Here is a 24,862-nt window from a genome sequence, read left to right on the forward strand (position 1 = left end):
TCTTCTTATATAGTATGGCTTAAAAGAATTTTCTATGTAAATTTGATAGACATATATACTCCCCCTATGGTATGATTTTTTGTATGAAAATAAAAAACGAATTTCTATGGCACTTAAGGTGAAGATGAATCGAAGCCAAACTTCAAATTTTCAAGAGCACGGATCTGGAGAACCAAACATCCGTTTAAGCTGAAAACTTAATCGATTGGTCACTAGCTGGTGGTGACCAATCGATTAGGTTTTCAGCTCAAACGTGTGTTTGGTTCTCCAGATCCGTGCTCTTAAAAATTTGAAGTTTGGCTTCGATTCATCTTCACCTTAAGATATCTCAAATCCCCCGCCTCCCCCCGTTACCGCTTACGCTGAAATTTACATAGATTTCTTTTCTGTGTACGGTTTCCTGAGCTTTGAATTGCCAAATTTAACATTAAAATGGTGATCTTTCTTCTTAAGTTATTACTACCAACTTCGACAAGGATGCACTAATCGCCAATCTAGAACAGCACCACCATCGACTTTTAGCTTTAAGGCCCAAACGCAATGATAGCGGAACGGCAACGGAAAGCGGAACCGGTTCACCACCATGAATCACACCATCTCAACTGAGCTGTCAACGAACGAAAGTGAATTAAGTCTGGGTCGACAAGCATGCTACAGTTCATGCTGGCGATCTTTCCGTTGCCGTTCCGCTATCATTGCGTTTGGGCCTTAAAGCTAAAAGTCGATGGTTGTGCTGTTCTATATTGGCGATTAGTGCATCCTTGTCGAAGTTGGTAGTAATAACTTTAAAAGAAAGATCACCACAATCATTTTAATGTTAAATTTGGCAATTCAAAGCTCAGGAAACCGTACACAGAAAAAGAAATCCATGTAAATTTCAGCGTAAAATAATGCATATAAAGGGAATGCCAGATTTGTCGCAAATTTACATGACACATCGTGTAAAGTTACACCAAAATCATGAAAATTTATGCTAATTGTCGCGAAATCGGTTAGAGTCCATGCTAGATTACACGATGTCTAGCGGAAACTTACATGATGTAATTGTAATTTTACACGATGTGACATGTAAATTTGCGACATTTCTGGCATTCCCTTCATGTACATGATTTTACGCTCAATCATCAATCGATTGTGACCAAAAATGCAAAAAAAAAATGTACCGTAAAATGGGGTGAAGTTGATCACTTTTGAGAGATTCTGTTCTATAATTCCAAGTAGGATGCATGTATTATCATCCAAATATTTTTTAAATCTGTACTGAATGGATGTGTATCTAATTATACAAACGGAATTTTGACAAAATCTTATCGTAATAACAGAAACATTTTTCAGAATTGGATTTCTTGATTCCGGGGTGATGTTGATCAGTTACTGCGATAGGTTTCATAAATTAAAGAGATATGTTATTCACTAAATTTGAGTTCACTAAATCCGAATCAAAACTCGAAAAATCAAACTTTTTTGATAAATCGGTCAAATTTAGAATTAAATGTTGTTAATTGCAGAATACATCACATTAAACGCCTAAAGATATGCAATTTTCTTCGAAATTAGTAACTCGCTCACTAAAAGAACATAGTTTTTCTCTGAAAACTAATTTTAATCCTCAATGCTAATTAAAAACTGGGTTCACTGAACATATCTGGAATGAATGAAACAGTTTTTTTAAATGGTGTCTTTATACAGTTCATAAAACATTTCCTAAAAAATCTATTTTCCATGGTATAATTATCTTGAATGTCAAACCGAATTTAGGAACATCAAGCGCAGCTATCAGGTAAAGCGACATCACATAAATTGTGATATTTGAAATCGGATCATAGCTCTCTTGACAGTTTATACATGAGGGTATGGGAATGATCAACTACACCCCGAATTAGGGTACCTTGGCAAAAAAGCTCTAAGTTGATAGTTGCGGCAGTGTATATAAGAACACTAAGATGAGAAGAAGGCTCTTTCTCAGTTGGAATATAATGCCATAAAGAAGAAGAAGAAAAAGAAGAAGGAGAAGAAGAAGAAAGATGAGGATTAACAGTAGAAAAAGAAGTTGTTTCTTGTTTAATCTTTCTTTAAAAAAATGATGCCTCACTTACTTGTAGTTATTTTTACAAATATGGTGTACCTTGTGATGCATAGGACATTTATGTGATTATCGTTTCAATATTCTATATTATTTTTATTGAAATTCTAACTAAGAAAACTGAAAATATTAATGATTTATATCAAAATCATATTGATTGATAGGAATCTGCAATCAACTTTCATTACGAGCCTATAATAATAAACAATTTAAATGGTCGGCACAGCTCTTAAACGTCAATACTGTGCATTAATGTGATGAAAATGGGTTTTATCCTGACAGAACTGCAATTTTCATTTCAAATTTGTTAAACATTTTGTCTAAGAAAATTATTCCGTTTTTGTCACGGTTCCGTTTTTGTCAACTGAAAATCGCCGATCGTGTTGATAAAAACGGAACATACCTGTATTAAACTTAAACTGTCAACTTCCTCTTAAATGGAACTATCAGCTATGAATGCTTCATTTTTAAGTTGAAATAAACGAACGATGTAACTACTAGGTACACAGTTCAAACGAAACGTGTAAATTTCTGAGACATATAGTGCACATAATTGGAGCGTGGAATATCATGGATTTACATGACATATATGTAAACTTCAATTATATGTCATGTAATCCAGCAGGATTATGTGTGATTACATGACATATAACACATTTTCACATGATTTCAAACTTAAATTTACATGACGTCATGTTTACATCGCCTAAATGAAGTTTACATGACGTGTAATTTCATTATTTTTAACTGTGTACTGCGATGGTTAATGAGTTATGTACAAATACTGTCTTTTATATTCTTACGGTTATACAAACGTTATGTAGAAGGATCACATTAATACCTGTAACTTGAAAGTAATTTTCATTAAAAACGCAATCTTTGAAGTAAAGTTTTGTGAGATCGTAAAGAAAGAAAAGTTTGCGTTTGTAATATGGTTTAGAGCTAGCTCAAGAGTAGTATATTTAGCAATTGAAGGATGCAATTGTTTTGTACTGCAAATTCATGTAAAACATGACGGAAACTATTTTTTTAAAGATTATGTAGTGAACTTGTCACTGGTACGTGTTGAAATATGTGTGGTTCATGTCTATTCACTTTTCCAAATATTTATTTTATTTTTTAATGTTATAAAATATACAAATCAAAACATTATAGTAAAATAAAAGTCGTAAAAATAAGACCTGTGATCAATTATTTTAATAAAACAACAATTTTAAGCCAAGCAAATCCCAAGATTTTTATGAAACATGACGATTTGATAGTTTATTGATGCTCCCAATAACTTTCCACGACATGGGAAAAATTCAAACAATGTTTGCAAAGCCAATGTTTTATACCTTGTGAATATTTACTCTGACTTTCTTGAAATATTTCCTTGTTAATCCTGTTATTGTTGATATTGTTCCAAAAAAAATCATGCCTAGTGGTAGAGCATATATTGATTAACCTTCCGCGGATGTTAAGAAAAACAACTTAATAAGATACTGGGGTCATTATGACCCAGAAATGTATACCCCTATAAATCAGCGAAATATCAACCGAATAATGAAATTTATGCCGCATTCGAAAGATATACTCCTCAAGATTCTGATCACTACCTGGAATACCGGTTCCAGATCCAGTGGCCACCGGGAATCGGCTACGAAGGGGACCATGTTGGCCACGTGGAATTTCAGTACACTCAGTCCAGAAATCTGCAGTCATCACCAAATTGTATAAGATGCAGGCCATATAGGAATGTACTGTCTTCAGCAAACTTGCTTCGGGGACCAAGAACTTCCACATGGGATACAATTTAGTTCAGAACTCGACCACCGCGTGGCGCTAGCGTCGATACGAACTTCCGGTAGAGGCTAATTATGCGATAACTCGAGATTGCGAGCACATAGAAGGATGCTGTCTTCGGCAAAGTTGCTCAGGAGGATAAGGACTTTCACATGAGATACAATTTAGTTCAGAACTCGACCACCGCGTGGCGCTAGCGTCGATACGAACTTCCGGTAGAGGCTAATTATGCGATAACTCGAGATTGCGAGCACATAGAAGGATGCTGTCTTCGGCAAAGTTGCTCAGGAGGATAAGGACTTTCACATGAGATACAATTTAGTTCAGAACTCGACCACCGCGTGGCGCTAGCGTCGATACGAACTTCCGGTAGAGGCTAATTATGCGATAACTCGAGAATGCGAACACATAGAAGGATGCTGTCTTCGGCAAAGTTGCTAGGGAGGATAAGCACTTCCTCATGAGATACAATTTAGTTTAGAACTCGACCGCTGCGTGGCGCTAGCGTCGATATGAACTTCCGGTAGGAGCTAATTATGCGATAACTCGAGATTGCGAGCACATAGAAGGATGCTGTCTTCGGCAAAGTTGCTCAGGAGGATAAGGACTTTCACATGAGATACAATTTAGTTCAGAACTCGACCACCGCGTGGCGCTAGCGTCGATACGAACTTCCGGTATAGGCTAATTATGCGATAACTCGAGATTGCGAGCACATAGAAGGATGCTGTCTTCGGCAAAGTTGCTCAGGAGGATAAGGACTTTCACATGAGATACAATTTAGTTCAGAACTCGACCATCGCGTGGCGCTAGCGTCAATACGAACTTCCGGTAGAGGCTAATTATGCGATAACTCGAGATTGCGAGCACATAGAAGGATGCTGTCTTCGGCAAAGTTGCTCAGGAGGATAAGGACTTTCACATGAGATACAATTTAGTTCAGAACTCGACCACCGCGTGGCGCTAGCGTCGATACGAACTTCCGGTAGAGGCTAATTATGCGATAACTCGAGATTGCGAGCACATAGAAGGATGCTGTCTTCGGCAAAGTTGCTCAGGAGGATAAGGACTTTCACATGAGATACAATTTAGTTCAGAACTCGACCACCGCGTGGCGCTAGCGTCGATACGAACTTCCGGTAGAGGCTAATTATGCGATAACTCGAGAATGCGAACACATAGAAGGATGCTGTCTTCGGCAAAGTTGCTAGGGAGGATAAGCACTTCCTCATGAGATACAATTTAGTTTAGAACTCGACCGCTGCGTGGCGCTAGCGTCGATATGAACTTCCGGTAGGAGCTAATTATGCGATAACTCGAGATTGCGAGCACATAGAAGGATGCTGTCTTCGGCAAAGTTGCTCAGGAGGATAAGGACTTTCACATGAGATACAATTTAGTTCAGAACTCGACCACCGCGTGGCGCTAGCGTCGATACGAACTTCCGGTATAGGCTAATTATGCGATAACTCGAGATTGCGAGCACATAGAAGGATGCTGTCTTCGGCAAAGTTGCTCAGGAGGATAAGGACTTTCACATGAGATACAATTTAGTTCAGAACTCGACCATCGCGTGGCGCTAGCGTCAATACGAACTTCCGGTAGAGGCTAATTATGCGATAACTCGAGATTGCGAGCACATAGAAGGATGCTGTCTTCGGCAAAGTTGCTCAGGAGGATAAGGACTTTCACATGAGATACAATTTAGTTCAGAACTCGACCACCGCGTGGCGCTAGCGTCGATACGAACTTCCGGTAGAGGCTAATTATGCGATAACTCGAGATTGCGAGCACATAGAAGGATGCTGTCTTCGGCAAAGTTGCTCAGGAGGATAAGGACTTTCACATGAGATACAATTTAGTTCAGAACTCGACCACCGCGTGGCGCTAGCGTCGATACGAACTTCCGGTAGAGGCTAATTATGCGATAACTCGAGAATGCGAACACATAGAAGGATGCTGTCTTCGGCAAAGTTGCTAGGGAGGATAAGCACTTCCTCATGAGATACAATTTAGTTTAGAACTCGACCGCTGCGTGGCGCTAGCGTCGATATGAACTTCCGGTAGGAGCTAATTATGCGATAACTCGAGATTGCGAGCACATAGAAGGATGCTGTCTTCGGCAAAGTTGCTCAGGAGGATAAGGACTTTCACATGAGATACAATTTAGTTCAGAACTCGACCACCGCGTGGCGCTAGCGTCGATACGAACTTCCGGTATAGGCTAATTATGCGATAACTCGAGATTGCGAGCACATAGAAGGATGCTGTCTTCGGCAAAGTTGCTCAGGAGGATAAGGACTTTCACATGAGATACAATTTAGTTCAGAACTCGACCACCGCGTGGCGCTAGCGTCGATACGAACTTCCGGTAGAGGCTAATTATGCGATAACTCGAGAATGCGAACACATAGAAGGATGCTGTCTTCGGCAAAGTTGCTAGGGAGGATAAGCACTTCCTCATGAGATACAATTTAGTTTAGAACTCGACCGCTGCGTGGCGCTAGCGTCGATATGAACTTCCGGTAGGAGCTAATTATGCGATAACTCGAGATTGCGAGCACATAGAAGGATGCTGTCTTCGGCAAAGTTGCTCAGGAGGATAAGGACTTTCACATGAGATACAATTTAGTTCAGAACTCGACCACCGCGTGGCGCTAGCGTCGATACGATCTTCCGGTAGAGGCTAATTATGCGATAACTCGAGATTGCGAGCACATAGAAGGATGCTGTCTTCGGCAAAGTTGCTCAGGAGGATAAGGACTTTCACATGAGATACAATTTAGTTCAGAACTCGACCATCGCGTGGCGCTAGCGTCAATACGAACTTCCGGTAGAGGCTAATTATGCGATAACTCGAGATTGCGAGCACATAGAAGGATGCTGTCTTCGGCAAAGTTGCTCAGGAGGATAAGGACTTTCACATGAGATACAATTTAGTTCAGAACTCGACCACCGCGTGGCGCTAGCGTCGATACGAACTTCCGGTAGAGGCTAATTATGCGATAACTCGAGATTGCGAGCACATAGAAGGATGCTGTCTTCGGCAGAGTTGCTCAGGAGGATAAGGACTTTCACATGAGATACAATTTAGTTCAGAACTCGACCACCGCGTGGCGCTAGCGTCGATACGATCTTCCGGTAGAGGCTAATTATGCGATAACTCGAGATTGCGAGCACATAGAAGGATGCTGTCTTCGGCAAAGTTGCTCAGGAGGATAAGGACTTTCACATGAGATACAATTTAGTTCAGAACTCGACCACCGCGTGGCGCTAGCGTCGATACGAACTTCCGGTAGAGGCTAATTATGCGATAACTCGAGAATGCGAACACATAGAAGGATGCTGTCTTCGGCAAAGTTGCTCAGGAGGATAAGGACTTTCACATGAGATACAATTTAGTTCAAAACTCAACCACCGCGTGGCGCTAGCGTCGATACGAACTTCCGGTAGAGGCTAATTATGCGATAACTCGAGAATGCGAACACATAGAAGGATGCTGTCTTCGGCAAAGTTGCTCAGGAGGATAAGGACTTTCACATGAGATACAATTTAGTTCAGAACTCGACCACCGCGTGGCGCTAGCGTCGATACGATCTTCCGGTAGAGGCTAATTATGCGATAACTCGAGATTGCGAGCACATAGAAGGATGCTGTCTTCGGCAAAGTTACTCAGGAGGATAAGGACTTTCACATGAGATACAATTTAGTTCAGAACTTGACCACCGCGTGGCGCTAGCGTCGATACGAACTTCCGGTAGGAGCTAATTATGCGATAACTCGAGAATGCGAACACATAGAAGGATGCTGTCTTCGGCAAAGTTGCTCAGGAGGATAAGGACTTCCACATGAGATACAATTTAGTTCAGAACTCGACCACTGCGTGGCACTAGCGTCGATATGAACTTCCGGTAGGGGCTAATTATGCGATAACTCGAGATTGCGAGCACATAGAAGGATGTTGTCTTCGGCATAGTTGCTCAGGAGGATAAGGACTTTCACATGAGATACAATTTAGTTCAGAACTCGACCGCTGCGTGGCACTAGCGACGATATGAACTTCCGGTAGGAGCTAATTATGCAATAACTCGAGATTACGAGCACATAGAAGGATGTTGTCTTCGGCAAAGTTGCTCAGGAGGATAAGGACTTTCACATGAGATACAATTTAGTTCAGAACTCGACCACCGCGTGGCGCTAGCGTCGATACGATCTTCCGGTAGAGGCTAATTATGCGATAACTCGAGATTGCGAGCACATAGAAGGATGCTGTCTTCGGCAAAGTTGCTCAGGAGGATAAGGACTTTCACATGAGATACAATTTAGTTCAGAACTCGACCACCGCGTGGCGCTAGCGTCGATACGAACTTCCGGTAGAGGCTAATTATGCGATAACTCGAGAATGCGAACACATAGAAGGATGCTGTCTTCGGCAAAGTTGCTCAGGAGGATAAGGACTTTCACATGAGATACAATTTAGTTCAAAACTCAACCACCGCGTGGCGCTAGCGTCGATACGAACTTCCGGTAGAGGCTAATTATGCGATAACTCGAGAATGCGAACACATAGAAGGATGCTGTCTTCGGCAAAGTTGCTCAGGAGGATAAGGACTTTCACATGAGATACAATTTAGTTCAGAACTCGACCACCGCGTGGCGCTAGCGTCGATACGATCTTCCGGTAGAGGCTAATTATGCGATAACTCGAGATTGCGAGCACATAGAAGGATGCTGTCTTCGGCAAAGTTACTCAGGAGGATAAGGACTTTCACATGAGATACAGATTAGTTCAGAACTTGACCACCGCGTGGCGCTAGCGTCGATACGAACTTCCGGTAGGAGCTAATTATGCGATAACTCGAGAATGCGAACACATAGAAGGATGCTGTCTTCGGCAAAGTTGCTCAGGAGGATAAGGACTTTCACATGAGATACAATTTAGTTCAGAACTCGACCGCTGCGTGGCACTAGCGACGATATGAACTTCCGGTAGATGCTAATTATGCAATAACTCGAGATTGCGAGCACATAGAAGGATGTTGTCTTCGGCAAAGTTGCTCAGGAGGATAAGGACTTCCAAATGAGATACAATTTAGTTCAGAACTCGACCACCGCGTGGCGCTAGCGTCGATACGAACTTCCGGTAGAGGCTAATTATGCGATAACTCGATAATGCGAACACATAGAAGGATGCTGTCTTCGGCAAAGTTGCTCAGGAGGATAAGGACTTCCAAATGAGATACAATTTAGTTCAGAACTCGACCACCGCGTGGCGCTAGCGTCGATACGAACTTCCGGTAGGAGCTAATTATGCGATAACTCGAGAATGCGAACACATAGAAGGATGCTGTCTTCGGCAAAGTTGCTCAGGAGGATAAGGACTTCCACATGAGATACAATTTAGTTCAGAACTCGACCGCTGCGTGGCACTAGCGACGATATGAACTTCCGGTAGATGCTAATTATGCGATAACTCGAGATTGCGAGCACATAGAAGGATGTTGTCTTCGGCAAAGTTGCTCAGGAGGATAAGGACTTTCACATGAGATACAATTTAGTTCAGAACTCGACCACCGCGTGGCGCTAGCGTCGATACGATCTTCCGGTAGAGGCTAATTATGCGATAACTCGAGATTGCGAGCACATAGAAGGATGCTGTCTTCGGCAAAGTTGCTCAGGAGGATAAGGACTTTCACATGAGATACAATTTAGTTCAGAACTCGACCACCGCGTGGCGCTAGCGTCGATACGATCTTCCGGTAGAGGCTAATTATGCGATAACTCGAGATTGCGAGCACATAGAAGGATGCTGTCTTCGGCAAAGTTGCTCAGGAGGATAAGGACTTTCACATGAGATACAATTTAGTTCAGAACTTGACCACCGCGTGGCGCTAGCGTCGATACGAACTTCCGGTAGGAGCTAATTATGCGATAACTCGAGAATGCGAACACATAGAAGGATGCTGTCTTCGGCAAAGTTGCTCAGGAGGATAAGGACTTCCACATGAGATACAATTTAGTTCAGAACTCGACCACTGCGTGGCACTAGCGTCGATATGAACTTCCGGTAGGGGCTAATTATGCGATAACTCGAGATTGCGAGCACATAGAAGGATGTTGTCTTCGGCATAGTTGCTCAGGAGGATAAGGACTTTCACATGAGATACAATTTAGTTCAGAACTCGACCGCTGCGTGGCACTAGCGACGATATGAACTTCCGGTAGATGCTAATTATGCAATAACTCGAGATTGCGAGCACATAGAAGGATGTTGTCTTCGGCAAAGTTGCTCAGGAGGATAAGGACTTCCAAATGAGATACAATTTAGTTCAGAACTCGACCACCGCGTGGCGCTAGCGTCGATATGGACTTTCGGTAGAAATTACACAGATATTGTCCGTGCATCAGAATCATAGTCCCTACTTCTTCAAACTAGAGAATCAAATGAATGAAGGATTATGAAACAAATTGTTCAATTCGACTTCATTTTTTTCCTTGTCTCTATCATTGTCAGATCATTCTCTGCAACTGGGGATCCGCGACTTGTCACTTTCAACAAGGTTTAAAATGTAACAAGGACTAATAAGTGTTCCTTTCATTACTCGAACATCCTGTTCTCTTCGTTTGAAGCAGTCATGACTAGGGTTTACTGGTTTATCTTTTCTCCATAACGCACCACGAAACCATGACGTACCCGCGTTATGGGTCATTTAGAAGGATGCTGTCTTCCACAAAGTTGCTCGACCACCCGGTGGATTTGACGTCGATTTGTATTTCCGATAGAGGTTAATTATTAGAGGGGGGTTTCACATTTTTTGAGCCCAAACACGACCCGTACCCGACTTACTTTATTTTTTAAACCCGGACCCGACCCGTACTCAGACCTGACCCGAACTTGAAAAAAAAAATCCGCTGTTCAAATCCGAATCTGACTCGAAACCTAAACATATTTTGTAAGAAAAGACCTATTTTTAAAAATAGATAAATTCATCGTTTCTGATGCATAAGGAAGCTTTTTGGTTGTTACTCTTACCATAACTCTTACTAAAGTCCACCTAAATCCGAATTTTTACAAGCCCGATTCCGACGTACTCGAAAAAAATGTTCTAGCCTTCAAATCCGTCCCGCACCATTCGAGTTCGGGTTTGAAAACCCGAGACCCGACTTATAGAAGGATGCTGTCTGCGGTAAAATTGTTCGAGAGAATAAGGAATTAGTCATGAACATACGTTCAAAATTTAACCAGCATGTGGTGCTGGCGTCTATATGTATTTCCAGAAGGAACTCTTTTTTGAAGGTTTTATCTTCGGCAAAGTTGTTCAGTTTTTTTTAATTCTGCGTAGTAAATATATGTTACGATATAAACTACAGTCGACTCTCCATAACTCGATATTCAAGGGACCATCGACTTATAGAATTATGTTATAATAGAATATACCGACACAAAATCGAAGGAACAAATTTATGTATTTTCAATATTTTTATTATCATTTTTGTAAGAAAGCAATATTATTTTGTTGATAGCATTTTACAAACTATTATTTGAAAACATTTTTCGAAGTGCTCGAAAAATCACGTTATTTTTACTGACAATAGTTTTTATCATTTTCATGTCATTACAACTTGTAAGTATTTATTCACCTTCAAACAAAAATTAGATCACGTTTCCCCAAAAAATAAAAAGAATTAAATAAATATCGAGTTATGGAGAGAAATTCACATCTCACGTAACATCAACTTGTGGAGATATCGAGTTACAGAAAATCTATCTAGTTATAGAGTATATCGGGTTATAGAATATCGAGTTGTGGAAAGTCGATTGTATATAATATAAAATGAGCTCTATGATATGATATGAACTATATTGTACTCACTTCTAAAATTCCAACAAGAGTTCAGATACAGATAACGTCATGAAGTTGCAAAAACAATTACTTCTAATTTTCTTTAGAAGTTGTTGCAGTAACTGTGCACTTTAGTTTTTAATTGGATCCGGAGGAATCTTATGACTTTATACCAGTATTTCCTTCTGGATTTCCTCCAAAAAGTTATCTAGATCTCAAGACGTAGTTCACATCGGAGTTATTCAAAGGATATAGTCCAGTAACCTTAAATGATTTGTATGATGGATTCTACAGTTATTTACCGAGAGCTCATCCGATGGAATACAAACCCATGCCCTTCTGTCCTCATCCTCTCGAAATATCTCCAGAGACTCTCCCAAAGATTTTTCCAGGAAATCTTTCGAAGATTCCTCCAAGTATTTTACCAGAAAATAATCCAAGCTATTCTGTACCTTAATCTCTACAATGATTTCTTCTGGGGTTCCCTAGGACTTTTGCCAGAGATTCTTTCAGGAAGAACTCTTGTTTGCCATGCATGGAATAGCTTCCTCCAGGAAGTTGACATGGAATTTTTACAAGGATTCCTACAAAAAAATATGGTTAAGGATTTCTTTAGAGATTTCGCAAAGGTTTCCAGCAGAAATGTCTTTAGTGATTCCTTCATAGAATCCTCCAGAAAAATCTTTATTGGGATTGGGATTTCAGGAGTTTTTCCAAGGATTCCTCCAGCATTCGTTTCAGGAATACTTCGAAATTTCTCCGGCGATTCCTCCAGGGATTTTTTAAGTTATTTCTTCTAGTATTCCTCTATAAAATTTTCCACAGACTTTTGCAAGGATTTCTCTAAGAAAATGTCTTCAAGGATTCTTGCACAGATATCTTCAAGGCTTTTTTCAGGAATTCCTCCAGGAGTAACACTTAAAACAATTTCTTCAAGGATTACTAAAGATCTTTCTCTAATGATATCTGCAGAAATTTTTCCGAGGATTCCTCCACGGATACATACAAAAATATCCCCAAGCAGTTCTCTCGAGATTCGTTATTCCGGGATTCCTCCAGGGATGATTCTACGAGGAAATTCTACAAGGATTCCACAAGGAATTTCTGCAGGTGTTCTAATATTCACGAATTCCTCAAGGAAATTTCATGAAAAGCCTCAAGAATTTCTCAAGATAATCTTCCAGGGATTCCCCAAGAATTTCTCCAGGGATTCGTACTGGGTCTTCAATAATACTCCATGGATTCCCCCAAGAGTTCTTCTTGAAATTTCTCTAGAGATTCTCCCATTAATTCCTGCTAGAATATTATCAGAACTTATGCTAAAAATTTCTCCATGGATTTCATTAAAAAAAATCTCTACATATCCTACAGTAAAATCTCTATAATTTTTTTTTTAAATCTTTTCACGGATTTCTTTAGATATTTCTCCTTAGATTTTTCGAGAAATTTTTCTATTTTAATACTCCTATAAGGATTCTTTCAGGGATTTATCCAACAAAAATCTACAGGGGTTTTTCCAGCAAAAAATCTACAGGGGTTTTTCCAGGGATTTCTCTAGCGATTCCACCTGCAAAATTTCTACATCGATTCTTCCTAGGATACGTCCATTCATCAGTGATTCCTCCAAAGATGTCTCCAAGAGTCCTTCATGGATGCCTACACTGCCCATATCTGCATATTTGTCACATTCGACATTTTTGACAAATTGAAGTTAATACTATGGAGAGTCATCAAATGATAAATACTTTCGATCAACTTACTGAAATATGTGAGATTGTTCTAGAAAATTCGATAAAAAAAACCAAGTTGTTTTGTCACATTGGTAATTATAACCGCATAACAGTAACATTGAGATTATAAATGAGCCTCGTAATGTAACAGCAATGAAATTTCTACCAGAATTATTTTCTGACTATTCACCTAGTATGCGATATGAGTTGTACAAAATATCAGCCTCAAATAAGCACTTTTGAGTTCCTGGTAATTTTTAGTAATTTTAGTTTCCTCCCATACTGTCATCAAATGTACTCTTGGTATTCCATTTACTCAATGCCTACTTTTGTCGAATGTTACAAATATGCAGTTATGGGCAGAACATGAGTCTATCCAAAGACTTCTACAGAGATTTCTCTAAGCAAATCTTTACAGGAATTCCTGCAGAGATTTCTCCAGCTTTTTCTTCAGGAATTTCTCCAAGGATCGCTTCAGAAAAATCTCTACATGGTTTCCTGTAGATATCGTTTCAGGAATGAACTGGTAGAGATTTGACTGTATAAATAAATGAAATATGAGTTTCGTCTACGCACTCTTCATCATAAATAGAACGTTGAAAAAAATAAAGACTGCGTAACTGAAAAGCATGTATGCTGTTCCGGGGATTTTTGTAAGGAATTTCTCCAGAGCTTTCCTCGAGAATCCCTTCATGGGCTCTTGCAAGAATTTCTCCAGCGACCCCTATAAGAACTCCTAAAATAATTTCTTGTAAAATCCCCAATTGAATGGTAGAATCTCTGGAATAATTCGTTATAGAATTTCGGAGCGATCCCTGGAGGAAATCTTAGAAGTAAATCCTAGAGGAATCTTGAGAGGACTACCAGCGGAATGTCTGGAGAATTCACTGTGGAAATATTTTAAGTAATCCTTGAAGAAATGTTACTTAGAGAAACCGCTGACATTCTGCAAAAATCTCTGTAGAGATCTTCTTGGAGGAATCCTTAGGGGAATCTCTTATTTTTTATTAGAGGAATTTCAGGAGAAATCGCTTGAAGAATCTTTGGAAAAATCGCTGGAGAAGTGCTTGAAGTAATCTATGCAATAATTCCTGGAAAACTTCCCTGAGGATGGATTAATTCCCGGAGAAATCTATCTGGAGTGAATTCTTCAGAGTTTTTGCAATTCTCTCACAGGTATTTTTTTTTTTATTGAATTCTTCTACGATCTGATTTTAAAATTGTTTTCGGTATTTCTCAAGTTATTATTTTTGGATTTGACGGAATAATAGTCTGATTTTTTTTCTAAAGGATAATTTTGAATATGCTCAAGAGGATTTTTTAAAAACACTTCAGAGTAGTTTTTAATAATGCGTCCCAATGAAGCTATTTTTGAAATTCCTCCAGCTGTTCTTTCTAGTATAAGTCCATAAAATATTTCCAACATTCGTTCGAGTTAATGTATGAATTCCTCCACGGTCATTTATTCAATTGTTCCAGAAATCTACTGAAGGTCTCCTCGAAGTTCTACATGAGTCTAATTTGATTCTTCTAATCCTTTATTATAGAATTCTACGAGAAATTTGGGTTTTTGGGATTTTTTCATTGGCGTTTGCGAAATTGCTTAATTATTTTACAAATCTGACGAAATTTTTCTGAGTTCTTCCTGCCAATATTGTTATCATACAAAACCTGTATGCAAATTCTTGTTGAAATTTCTGCAGAAGCTGATTCAAAAGAAATGTCCAGAAGTTAATGGAGAAGAATGTTTTATGTTGGCGTTACTATCCTGTTAATTATTTTTACTTACGCAAAAATAATTGATTCTGAATCAAATCAACTACTTCAGCACTAAATTTTACGTTAAATCAAATTCACACACTCTATTGATTTTACAGTGATACCTCCATGAGTCGATGTTCCATGACTCGATATCGACTCATGGGACCATAGTAAAAACAAACTTTCATGGTTACTATGATGGTCCCTAGAAGCTGCTATCCAAAGGAATGCTGTTCCATGACCCGATATTTCCATGAGTCGATGGTCCCTTCAATATCAACTCATGGAGGTTTCACTGTACTATAAACTTTTAATTATTTCAATAATAATATTGATAATTATCACTATCCGAACACATTCACATCTTTATACTTCAAGTCATGCTCGCAAATCTACTTACTCTAACTTGCGAAGAATAGTGTAGGTGATTAGATAATCACAACTCAAACAAAAGATTACGTTCAAATTAAATTTTATGACGTGCACTTTTTTAAGTAGGGGTAAGAAAATGTAGGAAGTTTCTTATGAAATGTGCTCAAGAATTTCTTTCGGAATTCTATCTCTTATTTCTTCTAGGGATACGCCACAGAATTTTTTTTTCGGTGACATCCTTATAAATTATTTCCTAGGAGAGACACCCCCAGTACTACTCAAGGCGTAATTTTATCAATTTATTTATTTATCCAATGATTTTAAAAATTACTCCCTATATTACTATTAAGGTCTTTTTGGAGTTTTTCACGAATTTCTTTCAGCAATTTATTTCTTTGTTTTCATTAAAAATTAGTCACGTGGTGGTCGTGTTCTGAACTAAATTGTGTCTCATGTGGAAGTCCTTATCCTCCTGAGCAACTTTGCCGAAGACAGCATCCTTCTATGTGCTCGCAATCTCGAGTTATCGCATAATAAGCCCCTACCGGAAGTTCATAGCAACACCAACGCCACGCAGCGGTCGAGTTCTGAACTAAATTGTATCTCATGTGGAAGTCCTTATCCTCCTGAACAACTTTGCCGAAGACAGCATCCTTCTATGTGCTCGCAATCTCGAGTTATCGCATAATTAGCTCCTACCGGAAGTTCTGAACTCTGAACTAAATTGTATCCCATGTGAAAGTCCTTATTATCCTGAGCAACTTTGTCAAAGACAGCATCCTTCTATGTGCTCGCAATCTCGTGTTATCGCATAATTAGCCCTTACCGGAAGTTCATATCGACACTAGCGCCACGCGGTGGTCGAGTTCTGAACTAAATTGTATCTTATGTGGAAGTCCTTATCCTCCTGAGCAACTTTGCCAAAGACAGCATCCTTCTATGTACTCGCAATCTCGAGTTATCGCATAATTAGCCCTTACTGAAAGTCCATATCGACGCTAGCGCCACGCGGTGGTCGAGTTCTAAACTAAATTGTATCTCATGTGGAAGTCCTTATCCTCCTGAGCAACTTTGCCGAAGACAGCATCCTTCTATGTGCTCGCAATCTCGAGTTATCGCATAATAAGCCCCTACCGAAAGTTCATAGCAACACCAACGCCACGCAGCGGTCGAGTTCTGAACTTAATTGTATCTCATGTGGAAGTCCTTATCCTCCTGAACAACTTTGTCGAAGACAGCATCCTTCTATGTGCTCGCAATCTCGTGTTATCGCATAATTAGCCCTTACCGGAAGTTCATATCGACACTAGCGCCACGCGGTGGTCGAGTTCTGAACTAAATTGTATCTTATGTGGAAGTCCTTATCCTCCTGAGCAACTTTGCCAAAGACAGCATCCTTCTATGTACTCGCAATCTCGAGTTATCGCATAATTAGCCCTTACTGAAAGTCCATATCGACGCTAGCGCCACGCGGTGGTCGAGTTCTAAACTAAATTGTATCTCATGTGGAAGTCCTTATCCTCCTGAGCAACTTTGCCGAAGACAGCATCCTTCTATGTGCTCGCAATCTCGAGTTATCGCATAATAAGCCCTTACCGAAAGTTCATAGCAACACCAACGCCACGCAGCGGTCGAGTTCTGAACTTAATTGTATCCCATGTGGAAGTCCTTATCCTCCTGAACAACTTTGTCGAAGACAGCATCCTTCTATGTGCTCGCAATCTCGTGTTATCGCATAATTAGCCCTTACCGGAAGTTCATATCGACACTAGCGCCACGCGGTGGTCGAGTTCTGAACTAAATTGTATCTTATGTGGAAGTCCTTATCCTCCTGAGCAACTTTGCCAAAGACAGCATCCTTCTATGTACTCGCAATCTCGAGTTATCGCATAATTAGCCCTTACTGAAAGTCCATATCGACGCTAGCGCCACGCGGTGGTCGAGTTCTGAACTAAATTGTATCTCATGTGGAAGTCCTTATCCTCCTGAGCAACTTTGCCAAAGACAGCATCCTTCTATGTACTCGCAATCTCGAGTTATCGCATAATTAGCCCTTACTGAAAGTCCATATCGACGCTAGCGCCACGCGGTGGTCGAGTTCTAAACTAAATTGTATCTCATGTGGAAGTCCTTATCCTCCTGAGCAACTTTGCCGAAGACAGCATCCTTCTATGTGCTCGCAATCTCGAGTTATCGCATAATAAGCCCCTACCGAAAGTTCATAGCAACACCAACGCCACGCAGCGGTCGAGTTCTGAACTTAATTGTATCTCATGTGGAAGTCCTTATCCTCCTGAACAACTTTGTCGAAGACAGCATCCTTCTATGTGCTCGCAATCTCGTGTTATCGCATAATTAGCCCTTACCGGAAGTTCATATCGACACTAGCGCCACGCGGTGGTCGAGTTCTGAACTAAATTGTATCTTATGTGGAAGTCCTTATCCTCCTGAGCAACTTTGCCAAAGACAGCATCCTTCTATGTACTCGCAATCTCGAGTTATCGCATAATTAGCCCTTACTGAAAGTCCATATCGACGCTAGCGCCACGCGGTGGTCGAGTTCTAAACTAAATTGTATCTCATGTGGAAGTCCTTATCCTCCTGAGCAACTTTGCCGAAGACAGCATCCTTCTATGTGCTCGCAATCTCGAGTTATCGCATAATAAGCCCTTACCGAAAGTTCATAGCAACACCAACGCCACGCAGCGGTCGAGTTCTGAACTTAATTGTATCTCATGTGGAAGTCCTTATCCTCCTGAACAACTTTGTCGAAGACAGCATCCTTCTATGTGCTCGCAATCTCGTGTTATCGCATAATTAGCCCTTACCGGAAGTTCATATCGACACTAGCGCCACGCGGTGGTCGAGTTCTGAACTAAATTGTATCTTATGTGGAAGTCCTTATCCTCCTGAGCAACTTTGCCAAAGACAGCATCCTTCTATGTACTCGCAATCTCGAGTTATCGCATAATTAGCCCTTACTGAAAGTCCATATCGACGCTAGCGCCACGCGGTGGTCGAGTTCTAAACTAAATTGTATCTCATGTGGAAGTCCTTATCCTCCTGAGCAACTTTGCCGAAGACAGCATCCTTCTATGTGCTCGCAATCTCGAGTTATCGCATAATAAGCCCTTACCGAAAGTTCATAGCAACACCAACGCCACGCAGCGGTCGAGTTCTGAACTTAATTGTATCCCATGTGGAAGTCCTTATCCTCCTGAACAACTTTGTCGAAGACAGCATCCTTCTATGTGCTCGCAATCTCGTGTTATCGCATAATTAGCCCTTACCGGAAGTTCATATCGACACTAGCGCCACGCGGTGGTCGAGTTCTGAACTAAATTGTATCTTATGTGGAAGTCCTTATCCTCCTGAGCAACTTTGCCAAAGACAGCATCCTTCTATGTACTCGCAATCTCGAGTTATCGCATAATTAGCCCTTACTGAAAGTCCATATCGACGCTAGCGCCACGCGGTGGTCGAGTTCTGAACTAAATTGTATCTCATGTGGAAGTCCTTATCCTCCTGAGCAACTTTGCCAAAGACAGCATCCTTCTATGTACTCGCAATCTCGAGTTATCGCATAATTAGCCCTTACTGAAAGTCCATATCGACGCTAGCGCCACGCGGTGGTCGAGTTCTAAACTAAATTGTATCTCATGTGGAAGTCCTTATCCTCCTGAGCAACTTTGCCGAAGACAGCATCCTTCTATGTGCTCGCAATCTCGAGTTATCGCATAATAAGCCCCTACCGAAAGTTCATAGCAACACCAACGCCACGCAGCGGTCGAGTTCTGAACTTAATTGTATCTCATGTGGAAGTCCTTATCCTCCTGAACAACTTTGTCGAAGACAGCATCCTTCTATGTGCTCGCAATCTCGTGTTATCGCATAATTAGCCCTTACCGGAAGTTCATATCGACACTAGCGCCACGCGGTGGTCGAGTTCTGAACTAAATTGTATCTCATGTGGAAGTCCTTATCCTCCTGAGCAACTTTGCCAAAGACAGCATCCTTCTATGTACTCGCAATCTCGAGTTATCGCATAATTAGCCCTTACTGAAAGTCCATATCGACGCTAGCGCCACGCGGTGGTCGAGTTCTAAACTAAATTGTATCTCATGTGGAAGTCCTTATCCTCCTGAGCAACTTTGCCGAAGACAGCATCCTTCTATGTGCTCGCAATCTCGAGTTATCGCATAATAAGCCCCTACCGAAAGTTCATAGCAACACCAACGCCACGCAGCGGTCGAGTTCTGAACTTAATTGTATCTCATGTGGAAGTCCTTATCCTCCTGAACAACTTTGTCGAAGACAGCATCCTTCTATGTGCTCGCAATCTCGTGTTATCGCATAATTAGCCCTTACCGGAAGTTCATATCGACACTAGCGCCACGCGGTGGTCGAGTTCTGAACTAAATTGTATCTTATGTGGAAGTCCTTATCCTCCTGAGCAACTTTGCCAAAGACAGCATCCTTCTATGTACTCGCAATCTCGAGTTATCGCATAATTAGCCCTTACTGAAAGTCCATATCGACGCTAGCGCCACGCGGTGGTCGAGTTCTAAACTAAATTGTATCTCATGTGGAAGTCCTTATCCTCCTGAGCAACTTTGCCGAAGACAGCATCCTTCTATGTGCTCGCAATCTCGAGTTATCGCATAATAAGCTCCTACCGGAAGTTCATAGCAACACCAACGCCACGCAGCGGTCGAGTTCTGAACTAAATTGTATCTCATGTGGAAGTCCTTATCCTCCTGAACAACTTTGCCGAAGACAGCATCCTTCTATGTGCTCGCAATCTCGAGTTATCGCATAATTAGCTCCTACCGGAAGTTCATATCGACGCTAGTGCCACGCAGCGGTCGAGTTCTGAACTAAATTGTATCTTATGTAGCAGTCCTTACCCTCATGAACAACTTTGCCGAAGACTGCATCTTTCTATGTGCTCGCAATCTCGAGTTATCGCATAATTAGCTCCTACAGGAAGTTCATATCGACGCTAGCGCCACGCAGCGGTCGAGTTCTGAACTAAATTGTATCTCATGAGGAAGTGCTTATCCTCCCTAGCAACTTTGCCGAAGACAGCATCCTTCTATGTGTTCGCATTCTCGAGTTATCACATAATTAGCCTCTACCGAAAGTCCATATCGACGCTAGCGCCACGCGGTGGTCGAATTCTGAACTAAATTGTATCTCATGTGAAAGTCCTTATCCTCCTGAGCAACTTTGCCGAAGACAGCATCCTTCTATGTGCTCGCAATCTCGAGTTATCGCATAATTAGCTCCTACCGGAAGTTCATATCGACGCTAGCGCCACGCAGCGGTCGAGTTCTGAACTAAATTGTATCTCAAAAGGAAGTTCTTATCCTCCTGAGCAACTTTGCTGAAGACTGCATCCTTCTATGTGCTCGCAATCTCGAGTTATAGCATAATTAGCTCCTACCGGAAGTTCATATCGACGCTAGCGCCACGCAGCGGTCGAGTTCTGAACTAAATTGTATCTCATGAGGAAGTGCTTATCCTCCCTAGCAACTTTGCCGAAGACAGCATCCTTCTATGTGTTCGCATTCTCGAGTTATCGCATAATTAGCCTCTACCGGAAGTTCGTATCGACGCTAGCGCCACGCGGTGGTCGAGTTCTGAACTAAATTGTATCCCATGTGGAAGTTCTTGGTCCCCGAAGCAAGTTTGCTGAAGACAGTACATTCCTATATGGCCTGCATCTTATACAATTTGGTGATGACTGCAGATTTCTGGACTGAGTGTACTGAAATTCCACGTGGCCAACATGGTCCCCTTCGTAGCCGATTCCCGGTGGCCACTGGATCTGGAACCGGTATTCCAGGTAGTGATCAGAATCTTGAGGAGTATATCTTTCGAATGCGGCATAAATTTCATTATTCGGTTGATATTTCGCTGATTTATAGAGGTATACATTTCTGGGTCATAATGACCCCAGTATCTTATTAAGTTGTTTTTTTGTGGCGCCATCTTAGAATCACCTTAAGAAAAATTTTTTTTGGTCTTGCGCTTCGTTTCCACAAAATATTAAAAGTCAGGGAATTTCAGAAAGATCCGTTTGATAACAACAGAGATATTGCAGGTTGAAATTCGATTTTGGGTCATTATGACCCCAGTATCTAACTAAGGTTAACAGAAATGATGCTATTTCGTCAAGTGCTTTGTGTAAATGGATGGAATGTAATATAAATATATTCTTCTTTTTGGCATTAACGTCCCCACTGGGACAGGGCCGGCTACTCAGCGTAGCGTTTTTAGAGCACTTCCATCGTTATTAACTGAGAGCTATATATAAATATATTATTTGCACTGAAATTCCATGGTAATTTTAAGAATGGGTGTAGTCAGCTAACATAGTCATTTTATTTAGATAGATTTGTGAGGAATATTGCCTCAAACAGAATACAAAAGATCTTCCTCATCAGTTTGCCGGTACGCCAGCTGCTTAATCTCCGAATCTCTCAATTTTCCACATGTTTAGTGATTTATAAGCAGTGTAACGTATCTGTTGATCGAAATTCATGTTTTGAGTCTGCACATAAGTCGTTTTACTATGCGCTATGTACGGTGTATGTGCTAGTATCGACAGTTTGACAGATGAGTTACTTATTAAAACTTACGGTGTATGTAGCTAGGTAAACACATCGAGCAAAGTGCACATAGGACATAATTTAAATTTATTCAAAAAATGGTTTTAGAAATACGTTGTAGATTAAATATATTTATTATGCGTTTGTCAAGCACATGCAAAGCAAATCTAGATTTGTTTAGTTTTAGCATATACGTTGGATTGAAAACTTATACTTGAAAATATTTCGTAGCTTCTAAAATTTTATTTTCGTCAACTACAAAACATTTAATAGTAAACTCTGTCAAAATTTCTGCAAACAATTCTTTAATATTTTGTTAGGAACTCATCAATAAATGTTTTCACCAATCATTCCAGATATGTCTATGGAATCTCCATCAGTAATTGCATGAAGAATCTATACTGCAATTTTGACAACATCTGTTTCAGTATTTATTTTAACAGAAACCCTTCCGACCATTTGAGAAAAAATTCAAAGAGAAAATGGAATGATTTTTTTCTAACTATTTCGCCGAAAACATCTACATATAATCAAATAAATTTGATCTATTTAATATTACACGCAACTTGACCACAATTAAAGGAAATTTGTATTTATTTTTTTTGCGTTTTGAAAAAAATATTTCTACTACCAAAAAACGGTTCAGAGCTTGTATACCAAAGGAAAATTTGAAAATTTTAAGTAGATTGAAAAAACTAATTTAGTACTATACCATTTAATTCCACTAGAGTTGTATCCTTTGACAGATACGCGTATTTCGACCTCAACTGTAAGGCCGTCTTCAGTGTCGTGTACTAGATTTGGCTAGAACACGACACTGAAGACGGCCTTACAGTTGAGGTCGAAATACGCGTATCTATCAAAGGATACAACTCTAGTGGAATTAAATGGTATAGTACTAAATTCGGGTTTTCATCTACTTATAGGTATTCTACTAAACAGCTCGAAGATTTATTATCATTAAAAATTTTGTCGTGCAATGCCATTTTTTAAATAAGTGCGTATCTATTCTTGAGCCAACCCATTTTTTATGTTGTTTAAGCCAGCAAAATGCTTTTCTCAGTATAAAGTACATAAAACGAAAACATACGATTTTTATTGTGTTACACAGATCTAAGAATATGGTCGTTAAAATAATTATTTAAATTCTACCACAGGTTAGACCATCACGCGAAGGTAAGGATCTTCCCCCGGTATACACGGATGTTGTCACGATTGTTCCCTTCCTCAAACGTGGCGGATACGCTTTTCACTGTGAAATGACGGAAGCATTTCAAGAAATTGCATACGAATTTGATGCCAATGACATTTGTGAGCTGCGCACGGTATAAATAAATCGAATCGTGCATGATGTGTGCTTTTGATCACCTAAATTTATTTATTGTTTCTTCGAAAGGCAAAGGGATTGTTCAACGATCTGCGATTGATGAGTTTTGTGCTACCGAAGAGGAGTATGTACACGGAGATGTTTCGAATTACGTAAGAACTGTACCATCAACATAATTTTGGATTTCGGCTTGCAGTCACAATCAAAAGCGTTGATAATTTTAATTCATCGCCGACGTTTCGATCCTATGGTTTGGATCTTCTTCAGGGCTCGAAGTTATAATTCCCTTCTCCGGCTGTGAAACATCCGTGCGCGAGACGTGTGTACAAACCTGGCAATTACCCGTTATGACCAGTGAGGGTACCACATTTGAAAATGAGGAAACTAACCCGACATATCTCCGTGTAAAGCTACGGTACTTAACAAGTTGGTTAACTTCGAGCCCTGAAGAAGATCCAAACCATAGGATCGAAACGTCGGGGATGAATTAAAATTATCAACGCTTTTGATTGTGACTGCAAGCCGAAATCCAAAATTATATTCACAAAAATACCAGTCAAGATCACTAAAATTTGTACCATCAACTGTTCGTAACCCGATTCAACTAGTGATTTTTACGAATTCATTTTACAGCATGATGCGTATTCAGGAGATCGGATTGGTCAAGAGAACCCTCACGATTCACAAAATTGAGAAACCGATTTGTCAATCAGGTGGAAGAGTTCATCCGGTGGAATTTTTCGGAGTTTCCACTGCCTTTTTTGTTTTGTGCGGTAACACTCAATTTAATATTTGCAACTTATTTTTGTTTAACTTAAACAATTGTTCATTGTTCTCAATTACATTTCCAGGTGGAATGGTGCTGGCAACTGTATTGCTATTTGCAGAAAGGATGAGTATTCGAAATACGAAAAAGGCCAAACACGGCAGTCCAATGTTCAAAAAACGAAAATGAAAGGCAACAAATTTGATTCCTGCAACGAATAAAAAACTTATGGTTTGAAAATTTTTTATGTTCTTTGACCAAGCTTTAGTTATCCACCTTCCCAAAGAACCGTTGCATACTCCATGACCGATTAGTTACGGCGTTACGTGAACAGCGTGTGGACAGAACTCAGGACAGCCGCACCTAAACTACACATGTTATGATTATGTTTCACTTATTTACTCCAGTAATTTTATTGCGCATTATTATTACTGTTACATGACTAAGCTTCCCCCCTGCCGGGTCTCCCAACTGTAATGTGTATTTGCAGCAGGGTCGGATTTACAAATGTGCGGACCTGGGGGCCTCAGTGTTGAGAGGGCGTTATTCCAAGAAAACTTTTTTGGTGCTGTAGAACGAA

The 24,862-nt window shown here is 40.4% G+C and overlaps 1 protein-coding gene across 1 annotated transcript in view; it reads left to right on the forward strand.

Annotated features, from left to right (window-relative positions):
• The window catches only part of LOC5577298, a 47,751-nt gene extending 23,262 nt beyond the window's left edge, over positions 1-24,489 (forward strand). Inside the window, exons 7-10 of the mRNA XM_021839636.1 lie at positions 23,347-23,514; positions 23,586-23,668; positions 24,150-24,289; positions 24,368-24,489. Coding sequence (XP_021695328.1) covers positions 23,347-23,514; positions 23,586-23,668; positions 24,150-24,289; positions 24,368-24,471 — 495 coding nt within the window. The 3' untranslated portion in view covers positions 24,472-24,489. The remainder of the gene's footprint in view (positions 1-23,346; positions 23,515-23,585; positions 23,669-24,149; positions 24,290-24,367) is intronic.
• Positions 24,490-24,862: the final 373 nt, after the last annotated feature.

This window comes from Aedes aegypti, chromosome 2, assembly GCF_002204515.2.
Source record: "Aedes aegypti strain LVP_AGWG chromosome 2, AaegL5.0 Primary Assembly, whole genome shotgun sequence".
NCBI classification, from domain to species: domain Eukaryota; kingdom Metazoa; phylum Arthropoda; class Insecta; order Diptera; family Culicidae; genus Aedes; species Aedes aegypti.